The sequence below is a fragment of the Saccopteryx bilineata genome, chromosome 1, assembly GCF_036850765.1.
Source record: "Saccopteryx bilineata isolate mSacBil1 chromosome 1, mSacBil1_pri_phased_curated, whole genome shotgun sequence".
NCBI classification, from domain to species: Eukaryota; Metazoa; Chordata; class Mammalia; order Chiroptera; family Emballonuridae; genus Saccopteryx; species Saccopteryx bilineata.
This window is the reverse complement of record NC_089490.1, coordinates 238,999,623-239,021,458: the sequence shown is the minus strand read 5'-3', so window position 1 is coordinate 239,021,458 and position 21,836 is coordinate 238,999,623. Positions and strand designations below refer to the sequence as shown.

Below are 21,836 nucleotides of genomic sequence, written 5' to 3'. Positions count from 1 at the left end.
CTGTGTCCCTTCACTGTACCCTGTAACACAACACAACGGCACGTGGCGAGCTCTCACACACACTGTCAACGTTGGCGACCTGCTGGACAGGAGTGCAGGGACAAAGGAGGAGGAGACAAGTATAAATTGGGCAAAGGCAGGAGCACATCTGTGGGAATTTCTCACAGTCACGAACATGTATCTGTCAAGAGAGGGTCCAGCTCTCACAACTCCGTAAGTCCACTTGGAAGTCCTCGTCATCTGATACTGAAGCATGGACCATTATAGGGCGCCTGCATTTTTTTAAATTAAATTGTTTGGGCTGACGTTGGTTAATAAGATGATATAGGTTACAAGTGTACATTTCTCTGACACATGATCTGCATATTGCATTTTTTTCCCCTTTTCAGATGGGAATACGGAAAAATGGAAGCCATGAGAGTGCCTTTGGTTGCAGGGCACACGCCAGCAACGTGCTACGCGCAGCAAGAACGTCTGTCTGTGGAACCACGTTTTAGATATCTCATCGAGCGATAATAAAAAAGTGTTTTTTTCCCCGCTGGTGTTGGTGATGTTTGTGGTATTTGTCAACCTTTTAAAAATTACTATTTTTTGGAATTTCTTTACTCATTCTGGATCCATGCTCACATCTGTATTTAACCCTAGACTGATTATTTTGTACAATGATCAGAACCACCCAAACCTGGGTCTGCCCCTGAGGGGAAACATACAAACATGGGTTTGCACCTTGCCGAATAAATGTTTTGGGACTTACACGTGTTAAAATCAAGTCCCTTTTAGACAGGCATTTACATATTTATCTGCTATATATATATTTTTAAACCTTAAAAGGATAAAAGCAAGTCAAATATTCCTAATGATGGTGGAAATGCAATGTGACATCAACAAAAGCCACACTTCTCCCTGAGACCAGCTCCCACAAACAAAGGTCCTGGCTTTTGTTACGTCCCTTATGTTACAACAGTCTAGTTCTTAAAAAGAACTTTTAAAACTTTATGAAAATAAATGGAGAACTCTGGTGGTTCTCAAAGCTCATCCCATGCCCTGCCCCCACGCACAAGCCATTGTGTTTCCTATAGTCACAGATTGGTAGATGCATTCTGATATTCATTCCAGCAGGTGGCAGTAAAGAGTCTTGTTCCACATCAGTCCATGTATCCCATTCCGGACAGATGAAGATACAATGTCTTGAGGACAGGTATTCTTTTTTTTTTTTTTCTTTTTTTATATGATTCACACAAAGGTGCTCTGTGGGCTCGTGGTCATGGTGAGCTGTCAGTTCTGTGAGAGTTCTAACCTACACCTCAGAGGCAAATTCAATAGAATGAACCTGGTAGGTGCAAAGCTCCCTAGAGTTGGGGGCATTCTTACCCTGGAACCCAGTGGAGGAGAGGGTCCATATTGGTAACAACATATTGTTTCTTCAGGGAGAATCTTATTATACCCCTGGGGAGGGTTTTTGTTTCTTTCTTTCTTTTATGTCAACTTAATTCTCAGAAAAGAGCTCATCTGTTCAACTCTAATGGTTGGTAACTCTCAACCCAAACACCAAATAATAACATGATTCAGGACAATGCAATGCCACCATGATTCTGATTCGGACCAGCTATTGTTTTTATTTAAATCTCAAGTTCTCCCTTCGCACAAACACACGTGTCTATGTGCACATGCAGGGATATTTTTATTAGATGTGTAGTTTAGAAACCCAGGGTTGTCCTATGTTAGAGAAGGCATGGACGGTTCAGAGCATGATTGCACTGTGTTCCTGAGGGCAATGCGCCAGTACCGGCAGAACAAGCACCGAAGCTGACATGAACAGGGGCCGGCAGGCTGACACTTAGGCGGCTGAGTGCTTCGGGAACAACATCGAGTGGAAACAGGATTGAAATGGTATTGTGAACAGAAAGGTTCAGGCTGCACCCTTCCCTCAAAGACTGTGACGAAATATGCGCGATTCATTTTCCTTTTCACCGAAGATCACTGCAAGTGACTTCCATTATTCTAGCTGCCTAAGATAGATAGTTGATGAGAGCATTTGCTGGACAGTATAATTCATGACAGATGAGACCAAAACGTCTCATTTTGAACTTAAAAAAAATAAAGGTATCATAACCCAGATGACCTGTATTTGACTGGGGAGCACCTCCCTGTGAGGCCATTCTCCTGGTGTCTTAAAAACCTGAGAGCAGTACAAATTGGACGGTTTGTACTTAATTTTCATCTTTGGAAAACTTAAAAAGTTTAAAGAATCTATTTGCCATTGATTCTGTCAGTCAATATGATAGACCTTCTTTGGGGAATTCTCTCTTCTCTCCTTGCGCTTTTATGATGCTACCTTGCACGAGATTCTTAAACATCAAAAAAATATATGTTTTCCTGACTAATCGACCCCTCCTGTTATTACAGGCTTGTCCTGCACACAGTGTGAATGTTTGCTGTTGTCTCTTCAGGATGTGTTGGTCTGAGTGTGTTAAAGGAGAGGTGGTAACCGACAGGGGGCATTAGCGTGAGTCACCGCCCCCACCCACCACTAACCTTTACAAGCTCCCCGCAATGACTCATGCTCCAAACCTGAGCACACAGCTCAGGTGCACACCGGGAAACATGGGCTGGGTGTGCTAAGAGGCACTGAGGTCCCATCAGTCTCCCTTGAGCCATTAGTTTGGTGCTTTGGGGGTGACTGTAATCTCACCTCCTACAGGTGAGTGATGCAGTCCTCTTAGCAGTTGCTGTGACCCTGCCTGATCTCCCTGCCCTTTCTACAACTGCCCACAGACTGGTCCTGAGATGCAGTTTGGAGATCAATGTAGAAAATTTATCGGGATGTCATCCCCCAAAAATCCAGTTAAATGTCTAGGTGCGGGTGGCTGAGGGGGAGGGCAAGTTGACTGTCATCTGCATAACTTACCTTGAAAACAAACAAGTTTCTAGCTTTATCAACGGTTTAACAGGGACTGTGCGAGAAGGGTTATTTTGGCTTCACAGCCAACCTGTGAAACATATATTTTTTAGAGATGAAAACTGTCTCAGAGAGGTGCCTTGAGCCAAATCATCCCAGGTGGGAGAGAAAGGAATGAAAGCCACACTCATCTTATGATGAAGCCCACGCTCTCTCCCTTACGTCCTGGGAGGGACGTCTAGCTGTTGACAGAGAGTTCGTCACTGTCTGAATGATCGTGCTTGCTTGTTCTGAGTGACTGCCAGGAACCCCTAACGACAGGACTCTCGTTCCAACTTTCTCGTAGAACCTCTTCATAAAACCCAAAGCCTCCCCATTACCACCTTCGCCATCAAGCAATCAGAGGGTGAGGGTAAATTATTTTAAAAGCATAACAGATCTCCCAGGGCATCCTCATGGATTAAGTGTCAGAAATGAAATATTACGTTCAGCTCCAGAAGGCCTTGGGCGCAGATGTGGAGACAGTAATTGAGGTGGCGCTAACAGGGCGATCTGTGGTCCCGCAAGGCCAGGGGCCAGTCGTTCCCAGTGACCACTGAATGCAACATGGGATGGGGTCCCCGAGAGTGGACACCGCCTCCCAGCCTGTCGCCTGATGGTCACGCCCCAAACAATCGCATTACATTTGTGAGGGCAAAGGGTTTGCACTGGGGAGCTTATCCATTGCAAAATTCTCTCTGCTTCAGGGATGTGGAGTCTTGGACAAATCATAGACCTTGTCTCTGAGTGAGAGGGCACCTCAGAGACCCTGATGCTAGTAAACATGGAGGTTAGAAATAAGGAGAGGTTGACTCTGACTCATGGGCCCTTCCTCTGGATGCTGATGGCCGGCGGAGCACCTTAGATGTAACAGAGAAGGAATCAAAGGGGAAACGAGGTCCACCCCAACCTTCCCCCCAACAAGGAGAAGGCTGAACGCTCATTTGCTCAGCCTGTGTGTTCAGAAGCACGCACACAAAGCCCTGCGGGCTCTGGGCTGCAGGGAGGGGGAGTGGGGGGGGGTGGCCGTGTGTGTGTGGCCTCCTCTGCTTGGTGCCCACACGGAGTGCTCGGACATTGCTATTTCACAACTTTGACGGCTTCCAAGCGCTTCAAAGCACAAGAAAATCAATAACACTTCTGTTTGTTCACTGCAGTTTGGTGGATGGTCACTTCAAAGCCCCCTTTCTAAGCTGACCCCCCCCCCTGTGGAGGGCAGGGACAGAGGCAGGAGCACGTCTCTTCCTGTAGGAGTGGCATCACAGCCCGGTGCCCCGTGGTTAGGGGGTGTCCGGACACAGTCTGCCTGGACAGCAGGCAAGGCTGGGATCAGGGTCACTGCTGACCACCTGGGGGGACCAGTCCGTGGGCATTTCCACAGTTGGACTTGCGGGCCAGCAAACCCTAGCTCTCTTTTGGATTGGAGCAGAGACCATTGCTAGCAGTGTTTTCCATTGTTCTGTGTTGTCAGGTCATTCAACCAGGGAAACAATTGGGTTTCTTTGTTGCTGGATCGTCCACCAGCCGGTGGCCATCGAAGCCTGTGAACAATGCCAACCACCAACACGAATGGCTGCCACTCGGAAAAGCAACCCCTTTTCTCTGTGGATTACACTGTACGCCTCAGTCCCACATCTCATTTTAATTAAAACAAAACAAAGAGTCAAATCTGGTCCTTTAAAGAGTTTTTTCTTTGAGAATAAGTAGTTATACTTGAGTTGAACCCCAAGTTAATTTTTTTTTTTTTTACAAATAATAGGGGTGGGAAGGAGGGGCCAGTGCTTTGGACCAGAAAATATAAAAACAAAGAAGGAGATGCCATTGTTGGGGGCAGAGGCGTGACACTGCTGGGGGAAGAATGGCTCCTGCCTTCAGTGTTGGCTAAAACTGGCGTTCTAGAACATACACTCCTGTCAGGGAGTTGTGACTCTAGCTCTTGACTGTAAAGTTACAGCGAAACGGTATAAACTGCTGAATGTCCACCAAGAGACCCTGATAAAGGGGCCCCTGACACCTTGTGAGGCCCACCCACGCTTCAGAGAACATGGTGGAAGGGACCCTCTGTGTTCCAGCCGCTCAAGTCAGCACACGCAAAGAGGGCACAAGCTGGTGGAAGAAGAAATGGACGGAAGTGTGGGCGAGTCCATGACAGACACACAGGATATGAGCAGTGAAGCATACTTTTCATTATTTGACCCCAGAAAGGTATTTTCTGTTTGGATCGAATGCACAATGTTAAAGTGAATGCCACATCTTGGGACATAAAACACACCTTCTGTTTTGCTGGTCACCAATATCTCGGAGCCTTGGTTGGCAAACTGTGGCTCACGAGCCACATGCAGCTCTTTGGCCCCTTGAGTGTGGTTCTTCCACAAAATACCACGTGCAGCGCGACCTCAATAAGGACTGTACCTACCTATATAGTTTAAGTTAAAAAAATTGGCTCTCAAAAGAAATTTCAATCGCTGTACTGTTGATATTTGGCTCTGTTTACTAATGAGTTTGCTGACCACTGTCTCAGAGGAATGAAAGGCAAAGTTACACAAATGGACAAAGCTACCGCTGCCCACCCAATGAGCTGGCTGGAGGACAAAACATCAAAGTAACTGATTATTTTCCATTTAACTTTGTTGCTGTTGTTGCTGATTTGGAGATTAGTATTCTCAATCATACCCTGTTTCTTTGTCAACAAGCCTCCTAACTTGTGTGAAGACAAATTAGAAAGGAGACAGGGCTTTTATTGGTGGCAGACTTAGAGAACCGTTCTATCTAACTTGAATGGAACAATGAAACAAAACTATTTTTTTTTCAAGGACAACTATTCTACATCATATAATTGAGAGACCATACAGATCATTTCTGTACACACACTCTCCATGTACGTGTTCAACTTGGTTCTAATCCCACCAATTGTGTCCATGAGGACTTCTCAACCTCCACCCTGTTGGCACTTGGGGTTAGGTGATTACAGGGGGGGCTGTCCTATGCTGGTAATATTCAGCAGCATCTCTGCCCTTCACCCACTTAATGCCAGTAGTACTGCCTCCCCTCTCACCCCAACTCCTCGATTTGACAATCAAAAATGTCCCCAGGGCCCTGGCCGGTTGGTTCAGCGGTAGAGCATCAGCCCAGCATGTGGAAGTCCTGGGTTCAATTCTCTGCCAGGGCACACAGGAGAAGCACCCTGTGTGCTTCTCCACCCTTCCCCCTCTCCTTCCTCTCTATCTCTTCCCCTCCTGCAGCCAAAGCTCCATTGGAGCAAAGTTGGCTCGGTACTGGGGACGGCTCCATGGCCTCCACCTCAGGCACTAGAATGGCTCCTCTTGCAATGAAGCAACGTCCCAGATGAACAGAGCATCACCCCCTGGTGGGCACGCCGGGTGGATCCCCATTGGGCACATGCGGGAGTCTGTCTCTCTGCCTCCCTGCTTCTCACTTCAGAAAAATACAAAAAAAATTAAGTCCCTAGATGTTGCCAGTGTCCTATCAGGGTAAAGTCTTCTCCTCTGAGAAATGTCAGCCTAAGGGATGGCTAGCAATTCATGCGAGGCATAAAGCCACCTTGTAAGTCATGGCTGCGTTTCCTATTACAGACTTGGCAATGAAAACGGCTTCCCTTAGCAGGACGCCGGGGATGTTCCCAGGGTGAACTTCGGGATGTGTGGGCCATTCATGTAGCACTGACTGATCTTTTGTCGCCTTGATCAAACTCATCTTCAAAGCCAGAATTTAAACAAAACTCTAAGAACACTCATCACTTTTAGCAAAAGCTTGTTACTCTACTAGTCACCTTCCGAATCATTTTATAAGACTGCCTGAGATAATACTTAAAAATGATAATAATCTGAACCATCACAATGTATATAAAATTTTGTTCAATTTTTCTGTATTATCAAGAAAGGATTTTAAAAATCGATGAACAGGAGACTCAGAGAAACTTAGATGCAAAGTTGAACCGCTTGTCTTGAAATAGTTGGGGTTTGGGGTACGCATGCCACATACATCGTTAAAGGCACACAGCACTGAGCTTATATGTTTGTAAGTGTAGTTACAGGTGCTTTGTGCCCAGGAGGGGACAGAGCAAACCGGTGCGGGGGAGGAAAAGGGATTCGAAGGAAGTGTCGTGTTCAATATCATTTCTATTCCTTCAGGAACCCGAGTAACTTTGGGGTTTATGTCTGATACTACAGACAAAGGTCTGGAACAGTGACTCACGCTGGGTGTTTTAAGAGGAAGATTATTAGAGACCTATGGGAATCTTTGAAAGTAGAATCATGTATCCTGAAAAGGGAAAGTATCATCATATAAAATGTGTGGCTGAGCAGACAGACTTCTTCCAGGTCAACCAGCGCCTCTGAAACATTAGAGAGGCCACATCTATGCTGATGGAAGCGGGTGATCCCTCCATGAGCGAGGAGAGGGATGGCAGCCCAAGGCAAGTGGGTGGAGCCCTGCCTTCTCACAGCCGGGCCCCCCACACACACCGCAAGGGGACTCGTCCAGACAGGTGTCTGTAGTCTCACTGTTAGTTAGCACACACATGGGGAAAATGCCATTTCTCTTACGTTTTACTGGAAGAAACCCCCACCCAGGTTGATGACTTAGCAGAAATACAAGTTTTTTAAAAAATCATCCTCCACACCTCGCCACCACATACTTAAAATGAGGAGGGTTTTCTGCCATGGGTGGGTCCAATGCAAGCTCGCTCTTGTTCCATCACTGGAATTAGCTGTGCAAGCTGCAATTTCAGGGAATAATGGCACACTGATAGAATGCTACTCCCACTCCTGAAGAGTGAATGCATTTCAAATTCCTCATTTTGAAGTTAGTAAGTCAATTCCTGTGCTTTGATCTATGGAGAGACTGGATCTTAGAGTCCCATACACATACACAACACACGCATGCACACACATGCACACACACGCATGCACGTGCACACACAAGCGCAGGCGACATACTCTTCCCAGCCTCAGGAAAGCAAAATCGGATTTACCAAGCTGGTGGACAGGCTGGCAATGGCACTCAAACTGCTCTCTGCCTCTGGAAGCAGCAGCACGCAGGTCATTTCCTGAGACTGGCTGTCCCTGGAGAGACATGAAGAGTGGAGGGAGGAGGACACGCACCTGCGCTCCAGCCAGATCAATGGTCAGGACCAGCGGGGTTCCGACTAATGAAGCCACAGCGGGGACAGCGCCCGGCCGATGACAGTGGCACAGCCAGCGCCCATGCAGAGGCGACAGAATCTGCTGGAAGACAGAATAATGGCTCCGTTTTGTAGGAAGAGACACACCTCTGATGTTTGTGAACAGAGGAGCCAGCTTGCACCCGCCCCTGGAGGACAGCCTCGCACGCACAGAACACAGAGCCACACGGGAAGGACAGAGGTTGTGCTCAGCAGTCCGGTTCGCAGAGCCACAGCCAGACGATGGCTTTGCAGTCCGGGGGTGCAGGCTCCCTCCCACCCATCGCCACCTCCATCCCAGGGAAAACAGTTGTCCCCATGTGCGCTTTTCCACCAGAAAGTGTTCTGACAGAGAAACAGGAAAAACTCCAAGTGATATGATTGACACCGAACTGATCCCATTTGTTGCCTTGCGACCCTGGGGGAGGCGCAGCAGGGCACCACCAAAGGCATCTCCAGCATTCACTGGGGCGCTGCAAGGGGACCGCGGGGCAGAACTCAGCACCTAGGTCATGTCACACCGGAAGTTTCCTGAATTTCCTTGAACTGCCCATGGTGCTGGGCGTAGAAGGACGAGGCAGTTCTGTCCCTATGAGGGTCTGTGTCTCAGTGTTACCGATTCAAAATAGGGTACAGCGGCTCTGAGATATAAGCTTGCCTTCAGATGTCCCCGCCACAGCTTGCCATCCACTGGACGGCACGCGCACTGTTCTTGCTGTTCAGCATCGGGACCAATCCATCCTTCCCAAAGTGCCGGAGACATCCCGCAGACAGACCCGCCTGGCTCGGGAAGCACACGGTTGCGATGAACAGAACAGAGGAGACGCGAGCCAGTCTTTCTTCAAGGGACGGAATGTGAATTCAAATTGACGGCCACCCAGCTGAGTCACGAGAGCCGTTATTCTCTTAAATGAGTCACTTCCCTTGAACTTTGGCAACATCTCGATATTCTCTCCAGAATCCGTCCCTCTTTTTTCTCCTTGTCTTCCTAACATTTTTTTTCCATCCATGAATGTTCCACCAGAATATTTTTGAGTCTATAATCAACAGATTGCTTTTAATCTCATCATTTCCAGGCTGTGACCTTGAGCAAGGCAACATTTTGAGCTTCCTTTGCCTGATCTTGTTAAAAACTCATGGTTCCTTGCTGAAGGAATTATAACGATTTACAGAAACATACAGAGCGTCAGGCCGGACACTCAGAGCGTCCCCAGTGCAAACACACTGGGTTTTCCATCCCTGTGGATCCTGTGGACGACGTCTGTCTGCACAAGTGTGGAAGGACCACCTCCTCAGGCTTTCTCCTTAACTACCCATGGTTGGCTGAGCTACCATGTTACCTGGGGTCCTTCATGAATCAAGTCCCAGCGAACCCCGAGCAGACATCCCTCCCCTCTGCTCCTGCTGAGTGTGCCTGTCAGCGGGCCACTACCAAGGGCAGCACAATTAAGGAACAAAGCAAGTGTCTTTGCTCACCTGTATATCAGCTTTCGAACACCATTCCGGATTTCCTCCGATCAAGTCCTCCACGGTCGGCAAATAACAGTGTGAAGCTTGGAGCAGAACTAGAACAAAACCCGACGATTCTCAGGGACCTGGAGGAGATCCGTTCTCCTGTCTGGGCCTCAGTTTTCTCCACAGCTGGACAAACCTACTTTTGAAATAAAACTGATACCTAGTCCAATAAAATTTATAGCTGGTCCAACACCACGCGCGGTGTGCCCCAAACTTACTATCACCTCACAGCCACGCAGACTGCAGGCCTGGCCCTGATGAGGAAGGCACAGCTGTCGCTCTGACTCCAGCCTGGCCGGTGTCACCCGGAGGAGCGGCTAGCCTCTGCGTCTCTGGGCACAGCACCGGACTTCTCTGTCCACAGGGAAGCACTTGCAGCCTCGGGGAGCCAGCTCACAGGGTCCGCCAGGACCCCATCACCACCGTGTCATAGAGTTACAGAAATGAGCGAGACTGTCCAGTGAAAACAATAACAGATACAGAAAAATTTCATTGTGCCAGTTTTTTAATTTTATATGTTTATTTATATCAGGATATTATACAATTTTCAAAGCTAACAGAGATTTTTGGTTTCTGTTGTTTAGTATGTGTATTTGAGGCATAACAAAATAAAAGTATTTCACAAAAGATGTCTGTATTACAGTACTATTAAAATATGAGGGAAGGGATAATTATGCACTTGTGGGTTATGAACATAATACATTCATTTAAAGGAGAAAAAAGGAACATTTAATATGAGTAACATTTTAGTTAAAATAAATATTGTGTAAATGTTAACAGCAACACCTGAAGCATATCGATACAGGAACGGTGTTTTGTAACAGGTAACTATGGTAACAGGTAACTATAGTAAAGCATTCAGGAAGGGGCTGTGATGTCTCATGAAGTTTACAGTCACTGCACAGGACTGAGCGCTGCACGTACACAAGGACCCCTTTACCCACCGTTCCTACACCGCAGCGCACAGAACACTCCCCACATCACCCCCTGGAGGACCAGTGCCGACACCTCAGTGAGTTTTACCATCAAATGCACCTTTCGTCTCACTGTTCCTCAAGTCAGTTCAAATGTTTCCTTTGATCAATACAATATCCATTTATAAACAGAAATGCATAAACACAACATTTTATAGGTGATTACAAAAGTTAAAACTTCTAATCATCTTCATAATCCTTTGAAATGATCCCATTCATAATTAAAATTTGTTTTTTGCAGTTTTTTTATACAGTGGGGTTTTTTCAGGAAAAATACAAACACTTTGATTAAAAAAAAAAAAAGAAGAACCAAAACAGAAAGTTTCCACATGTGGAAAACAATAATGGATTTCCCTGATCATCACGTGCTTCCGGGAAACTCCACCTGCACAGCCAGAGCCTGAGAGGGGAGCTTATACCTACGAGACTCCGGGAGGGGTTAAGAAATACATTTTAGATCCACAGATACTTAAAGATTATCTGTTCCAACTGAAGATTTCCTCTCCAACCACCCTGTCCACTGTGGTGAACATGGCGCCGTGGGCAGCAGAGAGCATCCAAGCATGGCTCTGGGGACACGCACACGCTCAGTGTCAATGCCGTGTGTGCGCACGACACTGGAGGCTGGGAACAGCGCCCGGCCCTCAGAGAAGGGAAAACCAGGCTTTCTCAGTCCTTTCCAAGATGCAATCACCCGGCTGTCATCACCAATGAAGATACCGGGCTGAAAGGAAGAGTTTGTACTTTTTCGCCCTTTATGCATTTTTAAAGTTTAAAGATGACTTGAACATGTTCAAATAATTGTAAGAAAAACACATGAAAAAAACAAAACCAGCAGTCATGGGCACAGGGAGATGCTCTCTGAAGACGGGGCTGTCATGTCAGCAGGATTATCGGTCCCGAGGTCCTGTGGTGGCACGGCGTGCTTGGACAGTGATCGTCTCTCAGCCTTTGACCTCACTGCTCATGAGGAACAGGTCACCCCTCCCACGAGGACACTCAGGACAGGACAGCTCCACACAGCACTGACCAGACTCCGCTTACTCCCTTCCCCTCTGAGCCTCACACCTCTGCCTCTCCACGCCTGCCCGAACACAGCACCGTGCTCAGGGCTTCTCAACAGAAATGCGCATCTCCAGATGCTGGCCACACTCATGGCCAGTGCACGTGTCTTTAGACAGACTCTCAATCGACAACCTTGTCAACTGAGCTGAAACCGCATTGACATTCACAGGCACAGAATGACACACATCCTTTCCTCTTCAACAGCCAACCCACATGCAGACAGGGGAGGGGGGACAGGGACGCACTCTGAAAAGTTTAGAAAAAATGTTTTCAATCCAGGAAAAGTCCTGGGATACCAAATACTTTTTAAGGGTACTATGTTGTCAGAAAATCTGAAACATTCATGGATAAAATGCACATGGTATATAAATAAGGAAGTAACTTGAAGAATACACACAAAGAAAAACTTCTGGAGGGGACCAACAGGAACTTCAATAAAATCTATGAATAAGAACATATGCTTACACCAGAGTGGACAATTATGAGTGGAGCATGTAAGTTTATAAACTGATAGATAGTACTGCAGGACTATTTAAAGGATATTTTTCAAATGTACAAATGGTCATAAAAACACAAAAAAAGCCTTGGGCAATGTGCAACCTTCAAAACTGCTATCACACCAGCCAAACAAATCCTTAACCACTTTTTAAACAGATTCATTTATACCACATTAACACAAAGAGAGCATCAAAGATATGAAAATAAAATAAAGCAAAAAACTCTTCAGTGTCTGACTCACATTTTGTCTCCAAATGTTTTCACATTTAAGAGTTGAATTCTCAATGTATAAGCTAAGAATTTAAATGTTTCTCAAAAAGCTCATGTAGACATTTATCTTAAAAATTATATTTGAAAGCTACAATGCTAAGAACTAAAACACATACTTCAAACTTTTAAAAATAAAGTAATCACAAAAGCCCACCACTGTGTCCATCTCAAATGTCCATGAAGCAGACAGTCCCCGTTCAGACACCTGCTCGGGCTGTGAGTCTGTCCTGCCGAGCCCAGGGACCCTGCAGGGTTTGGCACCTAGTCGATCTGAACATACTTTATCAGCAGAAAACTCTAAATCAGTCTAAAAAAATCTTGAGCCACTAAAAATCATTATGTTCCCTTTACTCTCCTAACATGCAATCTGATTATTCTAAAGTCACTTGGGTTTTGCAAGAAGGCAACTTAAGTTGGTACAAAATGAAGCTTACAGGAAAACTGGTTAAGGATTGATTCAAAGCATAGGAGCTCTGAAATACTCATCTCAACAGCCAGACAAACATGGGGAGGTATGGTTTGCACAGAACACTTGAGTACGTTCTTCATGACCCTCCAGGTACTTAGCTGCTCATGGTGCATGCATGCATCCTCTTTGCGACATCGTACACATAGGTGATGTCTGGTCGCTTCTCTGGGTCTGGGTTGATGCACATGTTCACCAACTGTCGCAGCTACGGAGACAGAAAACAGGACACGTTGGAGAAAGCTGGCTCGATTGTGTATGAAAGGCGGACAGACGCTGAGCAGCTCAGATTCACAGGGGAAGGGCATCTTCTGGCTAAATATTCACTTGACCAGAAGTAGATGTGACTGTGGTCAAAGAGTTCACAATTAGGTGAATGTCCTAAGAAGCATATTCACTAGTGAGCGTGAATGGCAGGCAAGGACTATTTTCCCAATGAAACACTGACATCAGTGACCACATGGATGGACCTAGACACTATGTGCGAAGTGAGGTAAGTCACACAGAAAAAGTCAAGAACCACAGGATGTCACTCAAATGTGGGATAGAACACTGAAAACAACAAACAAACAAAAACTCAGACACAGACAACAGCGTGATTCCCAGAGTGGAGAGGGGTGTGAGGGGAGTAAAGGGTCAAGGCGTCAACTATATGATAACAGAAGGAGTCTGGACTTTGGGTGATGGGCACACATGCAATAGAGAGATCATGTGTCACAGGATTACACATTTGAAAACTATATCATCTTGTTAACAAATGTCACCCCAATACATTTCATTAAAAAAATAAAAATATTTTCCACAACCAAGAACCAGATTCTTTTGCCTTAAAACTATGTCAAGAATAATTAAGATCTTTCAAACACTTGCATTAACTCTTTCTGGCCAATGTATTAGCACTTGTTAAGTTATCAAATCACTATAATTCCTTAGCACTTGTTATCAAATCACTATAATTCCTTCACAACCATCAATCCTTTCATCTGAAGGGAAGAGAAGTGGTGATCAGCTCTGCGCAAAGGAGAACTACCCATCTGAGGTGCATATGGAGGGAGGGCGTTCGCCGGGGGAGGTCCCTGCTGCGGAGATGGGACAGTGAGGGGGACACAGGCCACTGAAGGCGCTCTGGAGCCTGGCCCTTAGGTCAGTCCGTGTCTCTGGAGGTTTACTTTTCTCTGCCCAGTAGGGAGGGTGGGCAGAGTGCCTATATGTGTTCATCTAACTCAAGCCACTCGGACTACACGCTTCCACCAGAATGACGTTCAGGGACTCAACTTCCCCTTTGCAGGGTCAGCAACGTCAATGGCAATGTTACTCCCACTGAGAGGGGCTGAAGGTTTTGGTTTGTACTCCTTGCAGCGGAGCAGAAACAGCAGGGAGAATCCTAGGGACCAGCAACCTGCGAGGCACTTCATTACGGTGATCCAAGAGAAACTCAAATCAGAAAGCGGCTGGCCTTTCAGCCATTAAAATGAAAGCAAACACACCCAGTTATACGCAGCGCAGAAAACAGCAGGAAAAGCATTTTTAACAAACTCGTATTGAAAAGATAACGTGATCTGGCAGGTCCGAGTGGCCAGAGATTGTGGTTAAAGAAGTGAGAGAAGAGGTAGGAAGGGTGAGAAGAATTGTGGTACAAAATTCACTCTATTTACACAAAACACAAGTTGATGCAAGAGCACTTTTCTGACTGAATAAAACTGCCACATCCTTCAAATTGGTCTAGAAACTTACGCTTCCTGCCCAATAATATGGGACAGGGTGACATTTCCAACCTACTGTAGTAGAGGGCGGGCCTGAGTTGTCCTGCCTGAGGAGGCCCAGACTAAAGGGAGCCCCGAGGGGGCACCAAGGAAGGAAGACAGCTGCTCCTTGGCTGTCCCCAGCAGCACATGAGCCAGGAACGATGCCAGGGACAGAGAATCAGGGAAGCGAGAGCCCCGGGGAGCACAGGCCTCTCCCTCCTTCAGGACGGCCTCTCACGGGAGGACCGGACTGGACACCCTGCAGGCGGAGCAGCCAGGCTGGTTTCCACCCACGTGGAAACCAAGTCACCTGATTTTTAATGCAACCCATTTTCCTGTTCCCATTGTTGAAAGCCTGCTTACTTTTACCTACTTGGCTTTTTGGGTTGAATCCCTCTTGATTCCTCACACGGCTGGGCATGTGATTATTCAGTTAACATACACTTACTGTCTGAATTTCAAACCATTACCTCTGTAAAGAGATGTCCCTTAGTTTAAAGTACTATGTCAGCTCCAGTGGAGACAGAGGTGTTAGCAGGTACTGATGGGGAACAGCAGTTAGAAGGTGGTCCCCAGGGAGGGGAGGAAGTAACGTCTCAGGTACCTTATCCAGGTGCATCAGTGAGCACCATGGCAAGAGGTCTCAGCTTTGATCAGCGGTGTCAATCTGACATGCTGCTTGTTTTTTCTAAGCTAACCAGCAGGACAGAACTCGATTGCCCGGGCCCTGGTCAGAGAACACACGATGTGTGTTGAACAGCCAAGGATCTGAATGTCCAGGGTACTGAAAGGCATGTGACCTAGCACAGCTATCAGCCTCACGCCAAGAGAAGGAAAAGTCAGGGAAGGTGTTGGAAGGGATAAGGCCCAGCTTCCCCACTTTGGATGAACGAGGTCCTCCCCTTCCGTTGGGCCAGGGCGCCTAAAGCAGCCACACCCGGGAGCCGGCCAGGTGGCCCCACGGCCAAAGCACTGTCCAGAACCAGCCTTTCCTGCTTTGCCCTCTGGGTCTTGGTTGACATTGCCTCAAACACTGTTTACTTTGCATTACTTAACATGTTTGTAAAAACATGTACTTCGTTATTGGTTTTTTTAACTGTTTTATGAAACAAGTTAAAAATAAGGCAAAAATAAAAGTCTGAATATGCAAAAAAACCTTTACAAAATCAAAGAAAATGCTGTTTAATTCAGATGCTGAAGGGAAATTTAAAAAGCAATACAGAAACATTTAGATGAGAAAGAGCATATAAAGTAAAAATAAAATGAATTATTTATAACATGTCCAAAGGATTATAAAACCATAAGTCAATGAAAATTAATGAACATTTGTAGTCAATAAAGTAGAAAAATACTAATATATTTTGATCTCTGTTTTTCTAAAGAAATACCAGAGTATAGATGTTGGTACCAAAACTATTACAAAGAAGAGGGTGTGGCCACGTGACAGCCCCATTACCATCGAGAGCAGCAAGGACAATGGGGCTCTGTGTGTTCTAGCTTCAGGTCACTAACACAGTCCTCAGCAGAGCAATAAAGACTGGTGTCTCTGTCCTGTTTCCTCCTCACTGCCATCTTCATCCCTCTGAGACCAATTACTCTATCAGCCACCCAGACATGCCCACGCTCCATCCATTCAAGGACACATTTCAGCACCCGGAGTGGGTCTAATACATTAAAGCATAACACAATCTGAAGCTTTCGATATTTATACAAAGCTTGGGCATATACAACTTGCACACGCAAGTGTCACCAGTAAGTGACTTGGGGGTAGAGGGAACAGGGAAGAGGGTGCAATCTTGTACAGGTACAAGGGAATGTGATGTTTGTCATCACAGCTGAAGCTCAGTCCGTGTCTTCCAAACATGGGGCAAGTTTCACACAAGCGACATGGTTTCCCAGGACCCACAGGCTATATGACACAAGGGGCACCGTTCTGGATCATGTCTTTAAGGAGCAAGCCCCCAGTGCCACCGCAGAAGCATACGTGAACAAAGGGCTGGCTAAACTATATATTTTTAAACAAACAGAACATTCGAAGCTTGGAGATCAAACCTTACATGGTAACTTGAAGTAAGGTGGTCAACTAATATTATAAATGATGAAAACATAAAACTTACTAAAACCATTTTAGGAAGGAAAACCTAATGCTATCCAGAATGTTTGAGAAAACACATAATATTGAGCTAATTTTAATAAATGGTAAAGTATTAAATATTAGTACATATCTCTACATTTTAAAGAACAGTATTCTCGTCTCTCTTAGCATTGATTATATAATTTTAAGGACTACAAAGTATCTGTGAAAACACATTTACCTCCAAACATAATTTATGCCAGAAAATACAATATCCCTCATTTAAACGTTTGTTCTTGGGACAGTGTATGAGGAACTGTCTTCCAGCACCAATTCAAATAACATTGGTTAATTTCTAGTCAGCACTCCTGGGAATTAATTTATGGAGGTCTATTTAAAATCAGAGAATCTAGCAACTACGAAATAGAACTATCTAGACTGCTCAAATGAATAAAAAAGTTCTATGAACTTAGCTTAACTTCAAAATATGAAGAAAAATAAAAAACTTCCATGCCTGATACTTTTCATCTTTTTTCTTTTTTCTTATTTAAATAAAGCCGCTCTTTTCTGAGCTAACACAACAGGTCATGTGTTTTGTTTCTGACTTGCTTTCTTAAAAAGTTTCTTTAAGCATATTCTGAATTTAAATAGAAATTATTCATTATGTAGATTAAAAAAAAGTCAGTTATAATTTTTAAAGCTCTCCTCTCGTTGTTTTCCTCTGCTTAAAGTTACCCATTTGGAAAAATGAGTATTAGCAGAACTATGGCAAATGTGAACATCTGCTATTGCTCCACCTTACCTGGGAAGACGCAGCAGGTGCAGACAGTGAAGACTCCCCTCCTTCCGCACATGCTTCCTCATTCCTTCCTTCCGTGTTCCCAGCCCCCGGAACCTGCAGGCACTGAGTGTTTTGAGCAAATGCCTGGTAGAGCCTGTGCCCTTGAACATGGCACCCTCTCAGGAAGGAGACCCTAGATCTCTCAGGAGGGTAAGAGTGAGGTAGGTGGGAGCAGAGAGGAGAAAGGGGGAGAACAGCCGGGCAGGCACACCCCTCACACGGCACCTAAGGTTTCTTCCATGTGCTGGTGGGATGGGAGAGGCGGGCACCTGGAGCCCAGAGCGGCCTGACACTTCCAGGTCTCTTATTTGCTTGTCTATAAAATGGGAACAATGCCACTGCCCTCCTCTAACAGGAAGGTGCCTGCATGGATTAAAGAAAATGGTGATTTTCAAGGTTGGAAAACAATTCAGCATCCCAGTTTTATTTAATTCCATGGATATATATACTCTAAAATGACCTAATATCTGAATTCAGCATAGTTTAATTAAAAACTCATTATTATTAACTTGTTATTGTAAACAAGCATAGGAAAAGCAGCGTGCTTTTTAATCCTTATAAACATAAACGGTGCTGAAGATTCTCAGGTGTCTGAGCAAAGGAGCAGGGAAGCCGGGCTGCACGCTCACAGCCTGGGGGGCGAGAAGGAGCAAAGCACCCACCCCCTGCCTTCCAGCGCCCAATTTAAGAAAATAAAATAGAAGGAGGGGCACTGAGACATTGTCTCCCAGGAAGAAGCACAAATAATGGGAGGGTGGTGACAGGCTTCTCATCTCATTTGTGAGGTGAAAGTTTAGAGAGCTCAGTCATTCTCCATTAGTTCTTTGATTGGGTATGACCTTGTAGGTGGATATTTTAAAAGACAATTGTATACTTGAGAAGTAGCCCCTTTAATTGATTTTTAATAAACACAGATACTTTACCATCTGAGGGCTGGAGGTATATAGCCACAGCACAAACAGAAATGTAATGTATACCATCAGAGGTGTTAAACGGTGTGAAATCTGATTACTGGTTTAATAATTCTACTTCCAAAATTATATTTTGGCTTTTTCACCTATAAAAAGATGTAACAAGACCTAACAAATGAGCAAGTTTTCAGAGCTATGACTAAAGGATCCCCACAAATACTGTGTCCCACAAAAGTCTTCCTTATTTACAGTAGGTTTAAAATCAACATTGACCAGGTAAACGTCTTCCCTAGCAGCTGGTGCAGACCCGCAGCCTGTGCTATGACAGTATTGTCCACTTTGTCACAAAGGGTTTAACCATCTCACAAACATTTCACAGGCGCTTAAATTTCTTTTCCTTCGAAGCACTGTTTTGGGTCCTCAGTGTAGGGCAGGGGTTGGGAACCTTTTTGGCTGAGAGAGCCATGAACGCCACATATTTTAAAATGTAATTCCGTGAGAGCCATACAACGACGACCCATGTACGTTAGGCATTATCCAATAAAAATTTGGTGTTGTCCCCAAGGACAGCTGTGATTGGCTCCAGCCACCGGCAACCATGAACATGAGCGGTAGGAAATGAATGGATTGTAATACATGAGAATGTTTTATATTTTTAACGTTATTATTTTTTTATTAAAGATTTGTTTGTGAGCCAGATGCAGCCATCAAAATAGCCACATCTGGCTCGTGAGCCATAGGTTCCGACCCCTGGTGTAGGGTCTCCCACTCCAGTTACTGCACCCACCCTCCCCTCACCCCTCCCTGTCCACATCCATCGATGACCCCTTGCCTCTGCTTCTCAGAACTCCCTTCCAAACCCATCTGCTCAAACCCAAATGAAGAGAGCTGTGGGGAGCGACCACTGAGGCACAACACTATTTGTGTATTTTCTCTGTTTAAACGAGGAGATCATAACGATAAATAAAAACTATTTAACAATACAGACTCTGCATGATGTTAACACTCAGATTGTCAAAAAAATATGTTGGTTAAAAGGAACAAATGCAGTTTAAAGTGACACCTTATATTTTATAAATAACCATCTAGTCACTATATTTTTAACTTGAAGAGTTTCATGAGATAATTTAGTGAACAACAGTAAAATATATGATTTCGATGACCAGTCCAAGGTCTTACAAAAACATTAAATCCCGAAACTGAAAGAAAAAAGCATTTTTCTGAATTCTCAGGAAACGAACGAACCCTGGGTATTCCGGAAATAATGTTGCTCGCTTGGAAGAGTGAAAAGATTCAGACAGCAGGTAAAACACTAAAAGAAACCATTTTATCATCCAGCCTGTCTTTTGAATAACTTTCTACCTTACTAGACAGAAAGTTCCTTGGAGAAGTTTCTCCACTTATTTGATCATCACTTACTGGTTCATTTACTCTTTTTTTCTTTTTCATGGCTCCCTTTAACGTTTCTCTCTCTCACTCCCTCTTCCCTCTCTCAACCACTGGGCCTGCTGACTGTGCCAGGCCCTGGGTACACAGACAGGGAGCAGTGGCTTCTCAGGTAACAGAGCAGCCGGTCCAGAAGGAGCCTCACCTGCAAAGGGCTGATTCAGGTGCTGCTCAGGAGGAGGGCACAGGAGGGCAGGGCAGGCAGGGCAGGCGGGGGACAGCACCTGAGCGTGGTTTTAAAGAGAAAGCACTGGCCTGGTGAACAACTGGGAAAAGGTATCTCAGAACACGGAAATCCACGCCCTTCTAGTAGCTTCTGGGTGGGTGGAATCAGAGACCTTACAGGACTGGGTAGCGGGAAAGCTTTGAAATTGGCACTCAGTGAACTGGCCTGTGGTTACAAGTTCAGTTTTAAAACTTTATACTTGACTTTGCATTGTTTCCTACATTTTGCCATGCTAAAAATTAAATTCAACTTGGATTTTTAAACCATGTAAAAGCCTACTACCATAGTTCCCCATGTATAAGATGTACCCTTTTCTGAAAAATTTGGGGTCTAAAAACTGGGTGCGTCTTATACAGTGGTTGTAGTTTTTTTTTACCTGCATTTACCGCTTTTTCATGCTTGTTTTTGTGCTTGCAGTTGAAGACAGTGATTCGTCATCAGACATAGATGAGGACAAGCTAATGGATGGGAGTTTTGATAGTGATGAGGAGTTGTATGAATTTTATGAGGAATAAAACTTGAGTTCAATAACTTTATGTAATACGTCTTTTCTCAAATTTTGGGCCTCAAAATTAAGGTGCATCTTATACATGGGAGTATCTCATACATGGAGAAATACGGCATATAAAGAAAATTTTAAGATGCTATTAAAGGATGGCAGCAGCCACTGTTTGGGTTTTTTCCTAGCATCTATTCTCAACAATCATTTTACAGGGTAAGGACAGAAACTACTTGTGAGAGCATCTGCACTTCAGAGCTCTCATTCTGAGAACTTCTCTACACAACTGGACAGATGAAAGCCACATTACCAGTCTGTACCTTTTACATCTTCCTTCTTTAGTAAGAATCGGTTCCTGCATTTACCTGGATACGATGGCTTTCCGTGCAACCAGGCACAATGACAGATTTTACCTCTGGGAGAAAGAAACCATGCCATCTCTCTCTTTTTTTTGGGGGGGGGAACACACCCTGGAACATGACTTGCTTCCCATCTCTTTTCGGAATGGGCGCAGTGAGAAGTGGCAGCCACTTTCCTGCCCCAGCCAGGGACCTTCTATCCGGGCCAGACTTTGATACCTGCCCCTGGGCTGAGCCCCACAGATCTGACTCCGCACTTGGCGGCAGCGGGGCTTCAGCCCGCAGGCGGCGGCTTTGCCAACCACCAGTGGCATCATCATTAAAATCCTGCTGGAGGTCACCATGGCAACCGCCTGCTGAGGCCTCACTGCGCACGTGGCTCCTCCTAATCAGCTACCATGTGAAATGCAAATGCAGACAGTCTGAAAATTAGTCCAGGAGAACGGGGGATGAGGTGCAGACACGTGAAATATTCATGTGCCGGTGGAAGAAAGGAGACAGTGGGAATGACACAACAAAGAGTAGACCCTGACACCCCCCCCCCATCATCCCACACTGCTGCGCACACCCGCCCGGACCTCAGACCCAAAGCGCCCAGGCTGCCTTCCTGAAATGCCCTATTTATAGTCCGTACCCAAAACAGTGATTAAAAATGGCTAACACAATAGCAGGGACATCAAATAAAGGTAATACTTCTAAACTATCATTGCTGCCTGGGAAGGGTTTCTTCTAATTACCTGAATACAAATGCTATGAGACAAAAAGCCAGGCATCATTGATGATCAGTATCAAAACTAGTAGAAAAAAAGGTACTCACAACATTCCAG

At 45.3% G+C, this 21,836-nt stretch overlaps 1 protein-coding gene across 2 annotated transcripts in view; it reads right to left on the bottom strand.

Annotated features, from left to right (window-relative positions):
- Positions 1-11,363: 11,363 nt before the first annotated feature.
- The window catches only part of NEK7 (NIMA related kinase 7), a 100,607-nt gene continuing 90,134 nt past the window's right edge, over positions 11,364-21,836 (bottom strand). For both annotated transcript variants that reach the window (XM_066238617.1, XM_066238609.1), the window contains exon 10: positions 11,364-13,116. In XM_066238617.1, the coding sequence (XP_066094714.1) occupies positions 13,006-13,116 (111 nt within the window). In that variant the 3' untranslated portion in view covers positions 11,364-13,005. The remainder of the gene's footprint in view (positions 13,117-21,836) is intronic.